The following is an 18259-nucleotide window of genomic DNA, read 5'->3' on the forward strand; positions in this document are numbered from 1 at the left end:
TGGGTCTACTCTTTGGCTGCCTCATTCACATAAACAAAGTTCTTTACAACCAGATGTCAGATACTTAAGTTATGTGATCAAAATAAAAGGTACCGACCTACGAAAAAAGGTTTTTAAAAATTCCAGATTTTTAAAATTCGTACAAAAAATTGTCCCATTTCAAAGCACCATATTTTTTTCATAAAAATTTTCATTTTTAATTTTTTTAATATGGAATACGTTGCTGTCTGCTCAACTAAAACTGCAAGAAGCAGATCACCCATGACCAGGTGAGCCCAGTGCTGGCTCTGCGACAAGGTAGTGCACCAGGTAATGGTCTGCATTACAGTTATGAGACATGTTGGTCGGTCGAGAATGACATGGTCACGTTTATGAGGCAGGGATTTCAGGAGCTGGCCTTGGTCTTTAAAAAGCAGTACGATCGGCTTCTAGCCATGGAATCTCAATTCAGCAGGTTTTAACTGCTGAATGAGTCTCCTAGGCACAAAAAGATCACTCCGCGCGATCTGCAAGTGCCTGTCCCTCGACCGATTGCTGCAGATTAGCCGTCTCCGTCCATTCCGATAGTGCAGCAGCTAATATCGTTTGCTATGGGCAATGAAAGCTGCAGGTGATTCAGTTTCGGCAACCGAATCGATCGTCTCTGAGAACATGCAGACAGTAACGACAGTACCGTCCGTAAGGTAAAGAGTGAAAGAGTATAAGGCTAAGAAGAACGACGTCCCTTGTGAGACGCTTCTTACGCGTCACAACTTTTATACCCGGCACTCAGTACAACTTCTGCATCTTAGCGGTGTTTTGTCAAATTTAACATTTCTTCTTTATCTGTCATATACATCTACAACAGGATCTACATCTACACACTTGCGTGCGCCTGCAAACAAAAAACAAATATAAGCTGCGGGACGGGGTGGGTTAAAAGACGGCAGAGGCAGCGGCAGAGGCATAGGCCGAGTGAAGCAGAAGCAGAGTGTGAATGAGAGATAGGGTGGGTTTAGCCACTGGAAATTAATTTCTTCATTGTGGCTATAATAATGGCCCAATCGGATCCCAATTTGGTAATCTGATAGATATGGCCATTCCCTGCGGAATGTCGTTTTTAGTTTTCTTTTATCTTCAAAATTTTAGGTTTGGGAGGTTTTCGCCCTTTTGCGGGAGCGGAAGGAGGCGGGGCTAATTTTTTAAATACACTGGTTTCAGTGTGAGCATACAGCAGTCTGGAGCCAAAATCTAGCTCTAGCTCTTATAGTCTCTGAGAACTAGCCGACAAACAAGACGGACAGACGGACAGACAGACATGGCTCTATCGACTCGGCTATTGATGCTGATCAAGAATATATATACTATATGGGGTCGGAAACGTTTCCTTCTGTGCGTTACAAACAACCGTTTTTCCCCACAAATACAATATACCCTATTTACTCTTCGAGTACCGGGTATAAAAATAGGCATCTTCAAACTGAAATTTCTCTCAGTCAAAAAACTGACTTCCTTCTTAGTAGCCTATCAAAAGGCCGCGGCTTACGTTGTAAGCTCAGCACACTTTTTATGGATAGTCTTAGTTCCGAATTTTTGGCAGATCGATACACAATTTAAAGGAATGATCGTTCGTATCGACGTGGAGGAGGTGTTCTGATTGAAGTGGACTCTTACTTCACATCGGAGCTTTTCACAGTCCAGGTTTCACAAGACCTGGAATTCCTCTGGGTCAGACTGATTCTTCCCGGCCATTATATTTATGTCACTTGCTCGTATATTCCACCGACTTCGGATGTCTTAATATACGAGCAGCACTTGTCCACCTTAAAATCTGTTTCTTCCTCGCCATCTGATAAAGGCCATATAACTGTTCTTGGGGATTTCTACCTGCCAGGTACTGTTCGATATCGGACCTACCGTATCGAATCGGGCGGGAGGATATTTGAACACGTCCGCTGCTGATTCTGATTGATCCGCTCTGTACTTTCACAGACGTAATTGAAGCCACAAAATTGGTTTTGATTCGTGTGTGCCACTCTCTTTTCCTATTAGATCTGGGAAGGCTGCTTGGTTCACCAAATAGTTAACCAGTCTAAAGAACCTAAAACCAAGACTAGAATACGTTGGCAAACAATGATCATCAGACAATGATTTAAAATTTTCCAAACAACTTATTCTCAGGAAAGCTACTCTGGACATATGTATCCATACAGTTTACTAACGTTGAACGTCATTTTCAGCGCGTTGTCAAATTAAAGCCCACTGCTACATGTTCCCGGCTGTATACTCAGGTACTGTGCCGAGTCTCTGCGTAGGCCCTTTCCTAAACTACTTACTCTATCCATTTATTTGGCATGGTTTCCCCCCATCTGTAAGATTTTTTTATAAAGATAGAAAGGTAGCAAGTCTGAAGCAAGAAACTGTAGAGGTATATCCAACTTATTCGCTATTACTTAAATGTTTGAGAAAAGGTTAACTCCACACTTGCAACATTTCTTCATATCACTTATATCGAAGGCTTAACACTGATTTATAAGGCGCCTATCAACAACGACTAATCTTTTAGAGTTTACCTCCTTTATCATTAAAGGCTTTCAAGGTAACTTGCAGACGGATGTTATTTTCACGGATTTCAGTAAGGCATTCGATTCTGTAAAATTCTTTAGATGGATTTCTATCTACCTTAGATCTAGTTCCCAAAGAGTACTCTTCAAAAACTCATTCTTTTTGCCTGTTACCTATGGAGTACCACAGGGTAGCCATTTGGGCCCCTTGCTTTTCACACTCTTTATTAATGACGTGCCTTCTGTATTAACAAAATCTCGAGTACTTATATATGCGGATGATGTTAAGCTCTGAGTCCAGTGTAAGGACATTTCATTTCACTATCGTGTTGTGCAAATATGTTACACCTAAATGACTCCAAATGCAAAGTATTGACATTTCATCGCTCCAACCCCTTACTGGCTCTTTACAACCTCTGCAGCAGTTCTCTTGAGAGAATTACATTGGTTGATGATCTTGGGGTTAAACAGGATCCCAGGCTAAAGTTTTCTGAACACATTTCTACCATGGTGGGTCAATTATGTAGGGAGTCAAAAATCACGATAAATCCCGGAAGAAGATCGGCTAGAGGTGCGCCTGTCAACAACATGGTAGTAGCCGAAGTTTGTTACTCCAAGCTGTAATGATACCACAACATTTATAGTTTTCATTACCCAAGTTTAGATCGGGGAATAATGGGGCGTTAGCTGATCGCGCACCTGCATTGTTGCTGTCCTTAAAGGCTGTTGCTGCTGAGGTGCTACAATCTTCTAGTGCAGAGAAGAACGTTCGAAGTAGCGGTCAGCTAGTCGTAAAGATGTGTAACCTCTCTATTGATAGTGCACACCGCACATCGACATCGTAATCGGAGTGGATTTCATGATCCATTACTTACTTCACACTGGACTTAAAGTAAAATATTCTGAGATATGGAAAAGTTGAATGGGCTTTAAGTACAAGTGGATACGACAATTACTTTAGTTACATTTACGAATCGCATAAAGTAATAGTTCGGATTTAGCCATTTCGAGAAGATCGATTAAGGGTAATACCAGAGACAGAAACAGGAAACAGGGAAAAGCAAGACTTGAAGGTGGCATCAGAAGAAGCAGGCAAGCATGAGGTGAAGATGGTAACAAGTCTGGGGCTCAAGGGAAGAGGGCAAGGAGACAGAAGAGCTAGAGACTGATAGGAGGTGGATCAGTAAACAGACCGCCTAGTGACAGCCGTTACATAAGATCAGTCGGAGCTCACAGTTTGTTCGGAAAAAAGCATATTCTCGCTCGGAAATAAAACCTTTCTAAATAACACAAAACAACTCTTCTCAATCTTAAATACTAATCGTAAAAAAACGTAATAATTTATTTTATTTCGATTTTTCTACTTGTCGACAGGGTCTAAAAGACACGATTCGATAAATAAGACCGAATAATATATGAAGAGAAAATCGTTTTCTTTTCCACGTTGGTTGTTCGTTCAATTGCTTTTATTCACAACTGAATCTCGGAAAGTAATGGTAATGATTTGGAAAAAATATCTAAAATCATTGTATGTTGAGTTTTTCTTACTTGGTAAAACAAAAAACTATATCTTGTTGACCCCTATATCCGCGGTTGAGGTGAAGCCTTCAGGAGGTAATTAGATAAATTGGACAGATAATTTTCGAAATTTCTTACGGGATAGTTGCTGCGGCTTTGTCCAGTATTCTTTACATAAATATGGGCTAGAACTTCTAGGGCTTTTTCCGACTCTCCATGCTCCAAAAGAAATTTGGGACTTTCAGGTAACGCAAATAGCCAAAGACCTAATAAAATACTGAAATAAAAAATGATACGATAAAAAGCTAGATGTGTAAGAATCAGTAAAATACAAGCATAAAGAAAGCTTTTAAAGATGTATATCAAATCAAATTTACTCTTAATAGTGATAGAGACATCAATAACAATAACATACCTCAGAAATGGTATGTTCATAGTAATCTACATAAATACATATTTGTAAAGTCCTTTCATAAAAAACCACTGGCTGGAACGACTTGATTCTTTTTTGTAAATTGTTGTTGTTGGGCCTAGGACGTCAGAAAAGAAACCGTTTCTCGAACTTTACACCAGAATTAGGTCAAATAATGATATTTACGTTTTTCCTACTAGACAAAAGCGGCAAAATTACGGCCTCAATCAAATCAAAGTGTGACCCAGGGAGTCTTGAGGCCGTGGGTTCGAGACCTAGCTAGGACTGGTTTAGAATTGTTGTTTGTTTGTTTTTCCTTTTTTAAAAAATATGTTTTTCATTTTTATTTTACGCCCAATAACTCTTTGCTATTGTCAACAGAAATCAGTTAGTCTGTGAGGATAAAAGTTTTTTGAAAAGAGTAGATATGTCCCGTGGCTCAGTCTTAACTCGTCTAGTAACTTGGTTGTCCTATTGGTTATACTAGAATCCCAAATATTAAAATAACTGATGTTATGTTAGAAAAGATTGCAGTCGACTACCGTCAAAGGGCATAGTCCCTAGGAAATTAGTTAGAAAGATACATATAAATCTCCTTTCCAAAATATCAGCGAGCGAAGCCGTCGGGGGCTTGCTAGTATCTCATAAACCTAAATTTTGATTTTCTGATTAAAAAAAGTTAAGTATTAAAACCGTTTGAACATTCTATACAAAATAATTTCGTCTTTTCTACCTCTTTTCCACAGAGGCCGCACTGTGGGACGGGTAACGGAGTCAAATTCGCTTTTTTTTATTCTAGTACTTAGATCCGAAAACAGTCTTGCTGGCAAAATAGACAATGTTCCAGCGTCTGAGAATGAACAGAGGTGTACGGTTACACAGCTCATGCAAACGTTTTAATTTGTTTACTTTTTAAAAATGTTAGAAAAGTGAAAAATAAGTTAATAAACCAGAATGAAATAACCAGAATGAAGAAATTTATTTGCACCCCCTCCAAAATTTCTCTGAGCGTTCAGTTTAGAGATGTTAGAAATTATGAAGATAATAACTGTAGAACACATTCCATAAAAAATTAATCGCAGCAATAGGTTACTTTATGGTGGGATTGGCGTCTCTTGTATTAGCAGTGGATGATAACAATCAACAACATTGAGTATACACATATCTGCGGGAAAGATACAAGAGGTTCGTTTTTCACTAGAGGTATGTACAGCTGCGGCGTTTAAAATAGCACCATGAACAAATATTTTTCTTTGAGATATTTTGTTAAAACAATGGTTCTAATGATGGTTTTTAAAACTATTATATCGACTTTGAGGCTTAGTTCAACTTATCCGAGAGAGATGGTATGCTTTGATGGCTTTAGTTGGAAATATTTGGAAGGAAAAGGAATTATTCCGGTATTTGGGCGGCAACAAGAATATAACCAATTTCATAAAAGCTCAAAGAACTTCAAATTCAATATATATTTGCACAATTTTTCATTACTATAGTTTACTTTAATTCTATTCGAAGGTTAATAATTTGTTTTAAAGCTTTTGGCAGCAAAAAAAAGGCTCAAAGTCCTATCATAAAATGTTACCTATTTTTCGCGTCTTTCCTGCGGGATTCATCTAAAAAACCCTGACAGGACCCCCAAATATCAAGTTTTTTCTTTGATTTCGTATTAGAAACATATTCTTTAACTGTTCATGAAATATTTTCAACATAGCTCATATCTGGGGACTACGCAAGAGAAAACATTACTTAAAAGGCACTGTTTAAAAACTTCTTAGAGCTCTCTATCTGGTCTGTTTTGGGTAATTTCCCTGATGAAAAGACACAACTCAACGGCATCTATTATTGCATATAAGGCAGCATTATTGTTGTATAATATAATAACAAAGCCATGTTGATTTATCTTCGATTCCAGCACGGGTACATTACCACCTCCATAATACGAAAGCCATGGACATACCATGATTCTTGTCTCAGCATGATTATTAGATATTGTTATGTGTCAACGGGTTATAGTAGTGTTTTTTACAAAAATACTAGAGTTTTGGCAACAAATAAAAACAAAATTTGGCTTTCTCCGGATCACAGGATCTATATCCATATATATTTGGGCCAACTCCAGTGTTATTTCTACTTTGTATTTACATTGCCCCATGGTGTCTTTAATAAACTGGATTTTTTCTCAGACTTCGAAAACTTAATTTATATTCTTTTAAGCTAGCTTTGTTTATCTTTGGAAATTTTTTAAGATCCTTCTTAAGCTCTTTGGCCGGCTTAAAAGAACCCCTCTTGCTCTCAGGAACCAGTATTTTCAACCGAAATGTGGATATTGCGCCAATTCTTTAACGAGTTTCTTGTTGGATACATGTTTAAAGCAATACGAATTATTTTAGATGAGGAACCTACTATTTTCCTCGCATAAGGATAGCTTTTTTCTTTTGAAATTAAAGTTTTAATCTAATTTAATTTAATACAAATTATGCGTGTTTTTTTTGTTGCCATTCAATTTTGCTTCTTTTTCGAAAAATTTACAAAATTATTGAGATCCGACAAAATTGTGAGAGTAAGGACACTTCTCTCAGATAGGAGACATCTCAAAATCAAAGTGCAAAAATTGTTGTATAGAACCCATTTTTTTAAACAATAAAGACTGCTGTGATACAGAGAATTGCTTTTGGGAGCTCTTTATTTTTTTTCTGTGATATAAGCGCTCATCCAGCCGGACGCACAGAGAGCCATGTCTATATCAACTCGGCTTTTGATGCTTATCAAGAATATACATACATACTTTATGGGAACCTAAATGTTACCTTTCTGTGCGTTAAGCACATTAATTTCCAGAGGTGCAGTCATTTAATCAACATAATTTTTAGTTACCTGGGAACGGCACACAGCGCAACAAAAAGATTCCAACTATGAAAAAAAAATATTCCAGATCCAATATTGATTTTCAATGGAATTAAACACCACGCAATTCCTAAAATGCATAAAAAATTTAATTAAAAAACTAATAAGGTTATTGCAAAAATGAAGAAAAATTTGGTGACGTAAGCTCACTCTGTAGCGTTTTAATAATAATAATAATGCTGCCGTAAAACTATTTCTGGTTCTATACCCGGTACTCAAAGAGTTAAGAGATGTGTCCGTCCATCTTGTTTGACACCTTGTTCTCAGAGCTGGAGCGACCAAAGTTTGTGTAAAAACGTATGTGGTTCACAACTAAATCAAACTTAAATCAACATTTACGAAAATATTTTTTTATCCACAAGTTGGACGATACGAGAAAACGCAGTATCGTAGAGAATGATCCAACCTATCTAATTTCTAAAACGACCCCTCTCTATGGATCACATACTGTTCCTTGTGCATTGATCGCCGTCTGCGGGAGTGGAAGGAGTTAGTTGTAGTGGGAAGTAATGTAGACAGAACGACTGTACATACATACATACATACATATGTATGTAGAAATTACGAACGAAAATGTATTTAAAGCTTTCTGGGCTATGCTGCATCTATTTTATTATATTATCTACATGTGTTGTATAGACAATGTATACGTACATTTCTATAACCGGTACTCGAAGAGTTAAAAGGTATAATAAGTTTGCACTCGAAGTGGATTTATGTAACTCACAGATGGAAACGTTTACGAACCCCAACACCTAATGGTGCTTTTGGGTAAGAATGTTACGTACATATGTTGGAAAGGAGCAAGAAGTTATAGCATTACGGTATTATTATTATTGTTATTATTATTATTATTATTACTATCTGCTGCCCCAAAAAATTGTTTTGATTACACAACTCGACAAAATCTAACTTGTATCTCCGCATCGAACCAAACCGACTTTTTCTGATACTGAGGGCTTTACATTTTTTTTAAGAATTATATTTTTTTACCATTGCAAAACTTTTTTTAAAGAATTTTTTAGTTCTGGTAGCGCTTTTTTTCACATGAATTAAATTTCTTATTTCTGGTTGTAGAAACTTAGCCATTCCACCATTGGTAAAAAGCACAAATGTAAAAAGCCATTAATGTAATTTTCTTTGCGTTTAATAATTGACTTAAATTTTCTGATTCGTGAGTATCAAGATTTTTACGGAGTACCATACATACAATGGAAACTTATAGCTTTAATTGTAACTCAATTTAACTCTATAGTTTAATTCATTGCTAATACAAGTTTTTTTATGGTTGTTTGTACTTTTGTAATTGTCCAATGTCTTATTAGTGTATATTTTTAGCTTGGTACTAACAATAGCATGTGTGTTCTGAGGAATATTACTTTTGCACTGCACACCACTGCACAAATGTCCAAGTTACATGTTATTAACCAATTATTATAGAATCATGTGGGGTTAATGCTTTTTGCCCGTTTTTGCCCCTTTTCTGAAAACATCGAATTATGCAGATGCTTATGAGTTCACTCATGCCACGCTGCTGGAGGTCTGGACCAACCACAATCGTGAATCAGACGCAATAAAATGTTGTACCTTAAATAGTATTGACAAAACCAGATTAACTAAGGATGAAACATTTACAATTGAAACGAAAATTTTGCAGTTAATTGCTTAGTTAAACAAGTACTAAGCGAACGTTGCAGCGATTCCAATCAAATTACTTGTAACCAAACAATCATTCAATCAGTCATGAAATGTTTAAATGTTCTTTAATCATAATTAATCTTTTGAATAGGCGGGAGATAGGCGGGGTCCAAATGACAAACTTTTTTTGAAAAATTCTACTTTAGTCATGCCAATTTGCAGAGCTTCAGCTCTATTTTTTGGATTATTGCAAAAAAAAAAGGTTTTTTACCCATAGTGCATTCTATAAAACTGATAAATGCCTTTCTAATGTATATCCAAACACTTTGTGGTCTTAGCTTACTACAAAACATTAAGCTTTGAAATGCAACAATTTTGGTCGTTGTGAGGTATTTCTTATGAAAATATGTCAATCAACCCTAATCAACCCAATCAATCAAACCAGATGTAAGAACGCGTCACAACATTTATACCGGGTACTTAGCAGAAAATCTGCACCTTAGTGGTTTTTTTCAAATTTTACATTTTACATTTTGTCTACATCTACATAAATTCTTAAGCCAACACGCACACCTCACAAAGCAGAGTGTGTATGTGAGAATGTGCAAAAAATAAAAAAAAGCTACTGGGTGCGGTGCGTTTAGCCACTGCAAATTAATTTATTCATTCTGGTTATAATAATGATCCAATCTCTTCCCGATTCGGTGATATGATAGATATGGTCCTTCATTACATAATGGCGTTGGAGATAAATTTTGAAATACACTTTTAACAGTGCATACAGCCATCTGAATGCAAAAATTTGGTTATAGCTTTTATAGTCTCTGAGATCCAGGCACTCAACAAGACGGACGGACAGACAGACATGGCTCTATCGACTCGGCTATTAATGCTGATCAAGAATATATATGTGTACTCTGTGGGGTCGGAAACGTTTCCTTCTCTACGTTAAATACATCCCTTATTCCGCACAATATACCCTATTTACTCTTCGAGTACCGGGTATAAAAATACCATCAAACCTAAGCCCCCTAAATTTTCAGAAAAAGTCAGTGTGCATCGAAGCGTCAAAATCGTGTCGAGTAGTGTTATGCTTGTAACATATAGAAAGAAACTCACCCGGCAGCAATATTATTCCAAAAGTCCAGTAAAGTTCCATCCAACATAATATTTTTTCTCTACGCTGCGTAGTTTGAAACTCCCCCAAATATGGGAATATTATACACATCGTTCCTGCAACACTAAGAACAAAATGTAAAATATTTAGATACATTTTTTAAATTTACATTTTCATATCATGTTGTAAGAAATTGAGTCAAAAAGCCTGCTAAAATATTAATGCAGTCGAACAATTTAAGCAGTATTAGGTTATAAAGAATGGGTCTCAGAGATTACAAGATCTAGAGCAACCGATTTTTGTATCCAGACTCTGTAATATCACAATGAAACAAGTGCATTTCTAAATTTGAATAAATAGATTTGAAAGTTGCAGAGATTTAAATAAGATTTAATCTTAACGATTTCAGAAAAATGTCAGAGTGATAATACAAGTTTTCAAAAGAGTTTATTTTAATTGAATCGAAATAGGATCTTCATTTAGGAACCTTCTGATATACGATATTGCCCATGAGAAAAAATGGATTCTCAAAGCTGAGACCACATTTCAGTAGGATGAAAAGTGGTTTCGTCATCGTTTGTTTTACAGTCAATAGATTTTATGAATTCAGAGTACCTACGAGTGCTACCTAGTTCTGACCCAGTTCACTTTTAACGGGCAAAGGCAATGTCAATGTCAGTGTGAAATGAGTAAAAAAAAATTGTTTTAAACTGCTGGACGGGGAGAGGGTAACCTAACCATTTCCGTAGGAAATGGCCATATCTATCAGATCACCGAATTGGGATCCGATCGGATCATTAGTATAGCCACAATGGAGAAATTAATTTCCAGTGGCTAAACCCACCCTCTCCCGCAGCTTTTGTTGCTCTTTTTACATTCTCTCATTCACACTCTGCTCCGCTTCACTCGGCCCCTGCCTCTGCCCTCCCCCTGGCGATGACTCTTCCGACTTTTAACCCACCCCTTCCCGCAGCTTATATTTGTTTTTTTATTGTGTGCGGGCGCTGCCTCTGCCACGAGNACCATTTCCGTAGGAAATGGCCATATCTATCAGATCACCGAATTGGGATCCGATCGGATCATTAGTATAGCCACAATGGAGAAATTAATTTCCAGTGGCTAAACCCACCCTCTCCCGCAGCTTTTGTTGCTCTTTTTACATTCTCTCATTCACACTCTGCTCCGGAAGTGAGCCGGGGACGGAGACGGGAGGGGGACCGCTACTGAGAAGGCTGAAAATTGGGTGGGGAAGGGCGTCGAATATAAACAAAAAAATAACACACGCCCGCGACGGAGACGGTGCTCAGACGTCACACACCCAGATCCCTTCCCGCCGCTCGATTTCCTCGCACAACCACACTCTTCACAACATCTACATCTACTGTTTGTAGCATTAAGCTACTGACAGAAGCTTGTTGCTAAAGAACATACATGTGATCTGTGAATACGATAGAGAAAGAGGAAGAACATGCATTTAATAGGTGAATATCGAAATTGAAAAGAAGAAGAGATTAAATTGATTTGACTCGGCCGAACAGCAGCACTTGGCTTTTTATTTCGAGATTTTGATTCTGAACTGGTTGCGAGGAGTTGCGGAAACAGTGGCCAAAAGCTAATTTTTAAAAGTTAAAACCAAGACTAGGGTTTTAACGCTCTGTATTAGAAAAAGAGTGACCGTCAAAGTTGCGTATAAGAAATTTTCATAGATTTTTGCACTTTCGAAAAATCTGCTGTGAAACCTAGCGGTCATTATTTCACAGAATGTGCAGGGAAAAAGTACCAATTTTATTGCTGTTTTAAATATCTCATAAATTGTAAAATACGGTTAACTGATCCAATATTTTTGATGCATTCTATTTAGTAGGCTTTTTACTTTGTGTTCTGTAATGTGAACGATATGTAGTGGTTGGCGATGTCTTCTACATCTAGATGTAGTCCTGAGTGCCGGGTATAAAAGTTGTGACGCGTAAGAAGCGTCTCACACGTCCCTTCTCGTTTTTTTAAACTTTTCCTGAGTTTTTTAAGTCAAAATGTCGTAAAAAAACCTTTCAAAAATCATCTTTATACCCGGTACTCTAAGAGTAAAATAGGGTATATTGTATTTGTGCACAAAAGTTGATGTATGTAACGCACAGGAGAAAACGTTTCCGACCCCATGAAGTCTATATATTCTTGATCGGCATCAATAGCCGAGTCTGTCTGTCTGTCCGTCCGTCCGTCTTGTTTGTCGGCTAGTTCTCAGAGACTATAAAAACTAGAGCCACCAAATTTTGCCTCTAGACTGCTGAAGGGCTACGTTATTTAAAACCTTCCGGTCGCAGACAGTCTCAGTCTGCCACATGCTTTCAGACCGGATGTTACCCATTCTAACGGCTTTTCTTATAATAATGGTGCCCCTTTACCCATTTTGATCTAAGCTGTGCACAAGAGATTGAAGAAAGTGTCTGCCCCAATCAGCATAAGCATGATTTGTAAGCATCGAAAGCATAGAGCGGTCAAAAAAAGTCTTTAGGGTATCAATAATTTTAGATATTTTGCAAAAAAACCACGCGATTAGCAAGGAACCAACCAATTGAAACTCAGACTTCAGCGAAGGTTGCTGCAATGTATTAATAGGAATTATAATAAATATCCATGATTTCTCTATAAAATGGCAATAGTTTTACAAAAATATTATTCTTACTTCTTTTACAATTTAATAAAATACCCGGTACTCAGTCTGTATATATGTATGTATGTACATACATATTTACATACATACATACATTTGTACGTATCTGATGTTTTTCGAATTTAACATTTTGAATTTTTTCTATATCTGTCATCTATATTAATATTACTTCTCACACCAACTCGTTCCCCCTTGTCAGAACCGCTTATCACACGAGGCAGGTGTGCGAGAGAGAGAGCATGGATAGGTGGTGAGGGATAACCCCTGCAAATGTATTTCTTCATTCCCCCTATAATAATGACTTCATCTGATCCTAACTCGAGGTCATATCTTAAAAATTGCGGATGCCACTTTCGTCATATTTGGGGCAGGAAAGTGTAACAGTGTGATATTACAGAAGTCTAAATGCAAGACTGGCTCTTATGGTATCTAAGGACACAGAGATCATCTGGATAGACAAACAGGCTAGGCTATTGATTGATCGAATATTGTTTCTTCTGTGTGTTACATACTTCGTCCTAAACTCTTCGAGTACCGGGTAGAATGATACTAAAGTAAAATATTAAGAAATAATATATTAAGCATTTAAAAATTTCTTACTTGAATCCATTTATTAATCGTAATAACATAAAAATGAAATACATTGGTGCAATTGAAGATAATACTCCGATTATACCATCTGCCAATAAAGTTGTGATTAAAACCACACGTCGACCTTTTGTATCCGCGAGGCATCCCCAAAAATATGATCCAATTAACATTCCTAGCATAGGTGAAGCAGATAGCCAGCCTTTGTCTGTGGATGTCATGGCATAATCGCAGGTAGCAGATGGCAAAACGAAAGATATAATTGTCACACCAATTGCCGTGTTCATGTAAATTAAACCACATATTGTCAGCAAAAGCAATTGAAAATATCCAAATCCAGTTTGAAGTAATGCGTTTTCATAGTCACTTGCAAAATCTTCCAAGAAGTCCAGGCCTGGAATTTAAAACAAAATTATATATACATATATATATATATATTTTTTTCTTACTATTCTTACTATGCTAACTCTAAAAAAAAACATAAACAAAAACCTTCTCGTTTTGACGTGTGATACCCGGTACTCAGTCGAGTACCTGTACCATATTGTTTTTTATACCCGGTACTCGAAGAGTAAATAGGGTATATTGTATTTGTGGGGAATAACGGTTGTATGTAACGCACAGAAGGAAGCATTTCCGACCCCATAAAGTATATATATTCTTGATCAGCATCAATAGCCGAGTCGATAGAGCCATGTCTGTCCGCCCGTCTGTCCGTCTTGTTTGTCGGCTAGTTCTCAGAGACTATAACAGCTAGAGCCACCAAATTTTGGTTCCAGACAGCTGTATGCTCACACTGAAACCAGTGTATTTCAGAAATGAGCCACGCCCCCTTCCGCCACCGCAAAAAGGCGAAAACCTCCCAAATCTACAATTTTGAAGATAAAAGAAAACTAAAAAGACATGTCTGTCTGTCCGTCTGTCCGTCCGTACGTCTTGTTTGTCGGCTAGTTCTCAGAGACTATAAGAGCTAGATCCACCATTGTTGGCTCCAGACTGCTGTATGCTCACACTGTTACAAGTGTATTTCAAAAATGAGCCACACCCCCTTCCGCCCCCGCAAAAGGTTGAAAACCTTCCAAATCTACAATTTTGAAGATAAAAGAAAACAAATTCCGTAGGAAATGGCCATATCTATCAGATCACCAAATTGGGATCCGATCGGATCATTAGTATAGCCACAATGGAGAAATTAATTTCCAGTGGCTAAACCCACCCTCTCCCGCAGCTTTTGTTGCTCTTTTTACATTCTCTCATTCACACTCTGCTCCGGAAGTGAGCCGGGGACGGAGACGGGAGGGGGACCGCTACTGAGAAGGCTGAAAATTGGGTGGGGAAGGGCGTCGATATATTTGTTTTTTTATTGTGTGCGGGCGCTGCCTCTGCCACGAGTCTGCAGTGTGTGGGTCTAGGGAAGGGCGGCGAGCTAAAGGAGCGTGTTGGTGTGAGAAGTGTTGTAGATGTAGATGACAGATCAAGAAAAAATGTAAAATTTGACAAATAACCGCTAAGGTGCAGATGTAGTCCTGAGTTCCGGGTATAAAAGTTGTGACGCGTAAGAAGCGTCTCACAGCGTCCCTTCTCGTTTTTTTTCGAATTTTACATTTGACATTTTAAATTTGTTCTACACCTGTCATTTACATCTACATAGCTTCTCACGCCAACACGCTAGTTTCGCTCGCCCTCCTCCCCTAGTGCCGCACACTTCAGATCCACGTCAGAGGCAGAGGCAGCGTCCTGCGGCAACTGCAGAAGCAGAGTGTGAATGAGAGAATGTGAAAAAAACAACAAAAGCTGAGGGACAGGTTGGGTTTAGCCACTGGAAATTAATTTCTTAATTGTGGCTTTAATAATGATCCAATCGGATCCAGTTTGGTGATCTGATAGATATGGTCATTCCATACGGAATGGCGCTTTTAGTTTTCTTTTATCTTCAAAATTGTAGATTTGGAAGGTTTTCGCCCTTTTGCGTGGGCGGAAGGAGGTGGGGCTCATTTTTTAAATACACTTTTAACAGTGTGAGCATACAGCAGTCTGGATGCAACATTTGTTGGCTCTAGCTCTTATAGTCTCTGAGAACTAGCCGACAAACAAGACTGACGGACGGACATACGGACAGACAGACATGGCTCAATCGACTCGGCTATTGATGCTGATCAAGAATATATATACTTTATGGGGTCGGAAAAGTTTCCTTCTGTGCGTTTCATAAAACCGTTATTCGCACAAATACAATATACCCTATTTACTCTTCGAGTACCGGGTATAAATACCATCTCTCGAAAATTCTTCAAGAGGTACGTACATATATCATCACAAATATTCCCGAAATCTTTCAGAAAAAAATTGGGTTGGTTCATAATATATCTCAGTTGTTTTCGTTCGGAAATCGGCCTGAAAAATTGTATTTTTGCTACTTATAAAGGGATTTATATAGTTCGTTAATTTTAAGTTGGACGAGCGGTTGAAATGTCGAACTGCAACAGCGTTTCAAAGATGCGATGTACAGAACAGAGTTCAACATTGAAGATAATGAACCAGATCGACAGTGCAGGATAACCATCAGGCGGCAGCTAATGAGCAGCAGATGGAGATAATGCAAGAGAGGATGCTAAAGTTGCAAGAACAAGGTGAGCTGTGTAAGGATCAAGCCGAACAACAACAGCAAATAATTCTGAAGATCAAAGAACAAGGTGAAGCCCTATCACGGAGACAGACCACTAGCAAGTAAACCAAAAAAAACTCTAAGACAGCTCAGCGTTTGGTTGGCCAAATAAGAAGGGAAAACACACGGTAACATGTATAAGGCTGTACTAACATGTAACATGTACTGCGGCATCACGAATACAGACTAGAAAATCTTAAACGGGAATTGGAAAATCGTGCGCTTTTTAATATCATTTTAGAAATTAAGCCGAAGGTCGCTACTCCTAGCTATGGTGGCAACATACTCTACAACATTTGCCGTTTTCGAGGCATATTTGGACTGAAGCCATTAAGGGGTCTCGCAGCCGAGGTGCTACAATCGATTCCCGACGCAGATCGACGCAGTTTATAGTCTGGAACTGAAGCGCAGGATACAACGATATAGAGAGTATATTCAAGAGATCGCGACGAACATAGAACGACTTTCACGTCTGGCTTACAATGATGCGCCAGCCGATTTCCTGGATAGATTCAAAATAAATAAAATTATAGACGGAATCAGAGATATGGACACACGCAGCGCCAAAGCAGACCTGTTAAACTAGAACGAGTCGGTACAGAGGGTCATGGGTTACGATTGCTAGCGGCTAAAGGCGAAGAGGCACAATAGGCATGGGTACACCTACAAACATATTTTAAACATGATTTTCATCGTTGCTGTAATCGTAGATGACATCGATTTCATGATTTCATGTCCCTTGGGTTGCCTCTCAGTACAAGTACAGACGACGGTTATGTGAGAACTATTTACGCAAGAGGAAGACAAAAAGGATACAGTTAAGAGGCGAGGGCGAAGGTCATCAGCAAAGCATCCGTGTATGTCGAACAGGCAGCTCCAGATTTCCAGAGCTCCAGAGTAAATAGGGTATATTCTATTTGTGGGGAACGGATGTAGGTAACGCACAGAAGGAAAAGTTTCCGACCCCATAAAGTATATATATTGTTGTTCAGCATCAAAGAGTCGATAGAGCCTTGCCTTTCTGTTCGTCCGTCCGTCCGTCCGTCTTGTTGAGCGCCTGGATCTCAGAAACTATAGCTGGAGCTAGCTAATACGCAAATTGTTTTGCCTGTACTGCTCCACCAGCTTCTTCCATTACAATAAATTCTGTTGTTGTTGTACATATGTAACAAACAAATTATATATATTCTTGCTCAGCCCCAATAGTCGAGTCGATTGAGCCATGTCTGTCTGTCTGTCCGTCTGTCCGTCCGGATGAGCGCCTAGTACTCAGAGACCATAAAAGCTGGAGCCACAAAATTTTGCATCCAGATGGCAGTTTGCACACACTGTTACAACTGTATTTCAAAAATGAGCCCCGCCCCCTTCTGCCACCACAAAGGGCGAATCCACAGCCACAATTATGAATATAAAAAAAACAAATATCGCCATTGCGTAGGGAAGGACTATATCTATCAGATCGCCGAATAGGGATGAATGAAGAAATTAATTTGCAGTAGCTGCACCCACCCAGTCCAGTTGTGAATGGATTGCGTCATTCACTAAGGGTTAGTGGGTTAGTGGGTCTCGATCAGTTCGATTACAGATGGCGTCAGTCTCATCACTTATTAAAAGCCCGAACACCGAACACAGCAAAACTAAGAACTTCGGGAGCCGAAGGCTTTTTAAATCTTATACTTATTATGCAATATGACGTCACTAGTTGTCTCAAGTATCATTTCATTCTCAAGTCATTCTCAAGTGTAAAAACATATTTATACTAAGTGTGAAAAAACAGATCTTAATACGGTATAAAATATCAAATACTTACTCATCCTGTGTATGATTTAAATAATTTTTAGAATTGGATTGCTCGAATTTAGAATATATGTACGTTGTATTTAAAAAAAATATCTGCACTAGCGGGAATGATTGTGCAATGTAAATGTTAATATTGGAGCTAAGTTATACATTTTTTGTATTAAATTTTAAATAGTAATCAGTTTGACGAGTTGGAACGTGCTTTGGTATTTATAGTTATTTCTAAGAGGACCAACAATAATTTACAAATATGCAAAAACACACGCCTCCTCACGACCAACCGACTGATGGGAGCGTCCTCTCGACGCATCTAATCCAACCGATCGATAACATGCAGTAAAGATAGATGTTAGACTAATATTCGAGGAAATCACGAGATCAGGCCGAGGGCTCTAGCAAGCAC

The 18259-nt window shown here is 38.3% G+C and overlaps 1 protein-coding gene across 1 annotated transcript in view; it reads right to left on the reverse strand.

The window, feature by feature from the left end:
• LOC117590100 (synaptic vesicle glycoprotein 2C-like) overlaps positions 1–17871 on the reverse strand; it is a 37910-nt gene extending 20039 nt beyond the window's left edge. Inside the window, exons 1-5 of the mRNA XM_034282445.1 lie at positions 17867–17871; positions 13404–13785; positions 10135–10256; positions 7348–7447; positions 4200–4338 (exon numbers count right to left, since the gene is read on the reverse strand). Of these exons, the coding sequence (XP_034138336.1) occupies positions 4200–4338; positions 7348–7447; positions 10135–10256; positions 13404–13785; positions 17867–17870 (747 nt within the window). The 5' untranslated portion in view covers position 17871. The remainder of the gene's footprint in view (positions 1–4199; positions 4339–7347; positions 7448–10134; positions 10257–13403; positions 13786–17866) is intronic.
• Positions 17872–18259: the final 388 nt, after the last annotated feature.

Source organism: Drosophila guanche, unplaced genomic scaffold, assembly GCF_900245975.1.
Source record: "Drosophila guanche unplaced genomic scaffold, DGUA_6, whole genome shotgun sequence".
In the NCBI taxonomy this organism is placed as follows: Eukaryota; Metazoa; Arthropoda; class Insecta; order Diptera; family Drosophilidae; genus Drosophila; species Drosophila guanche.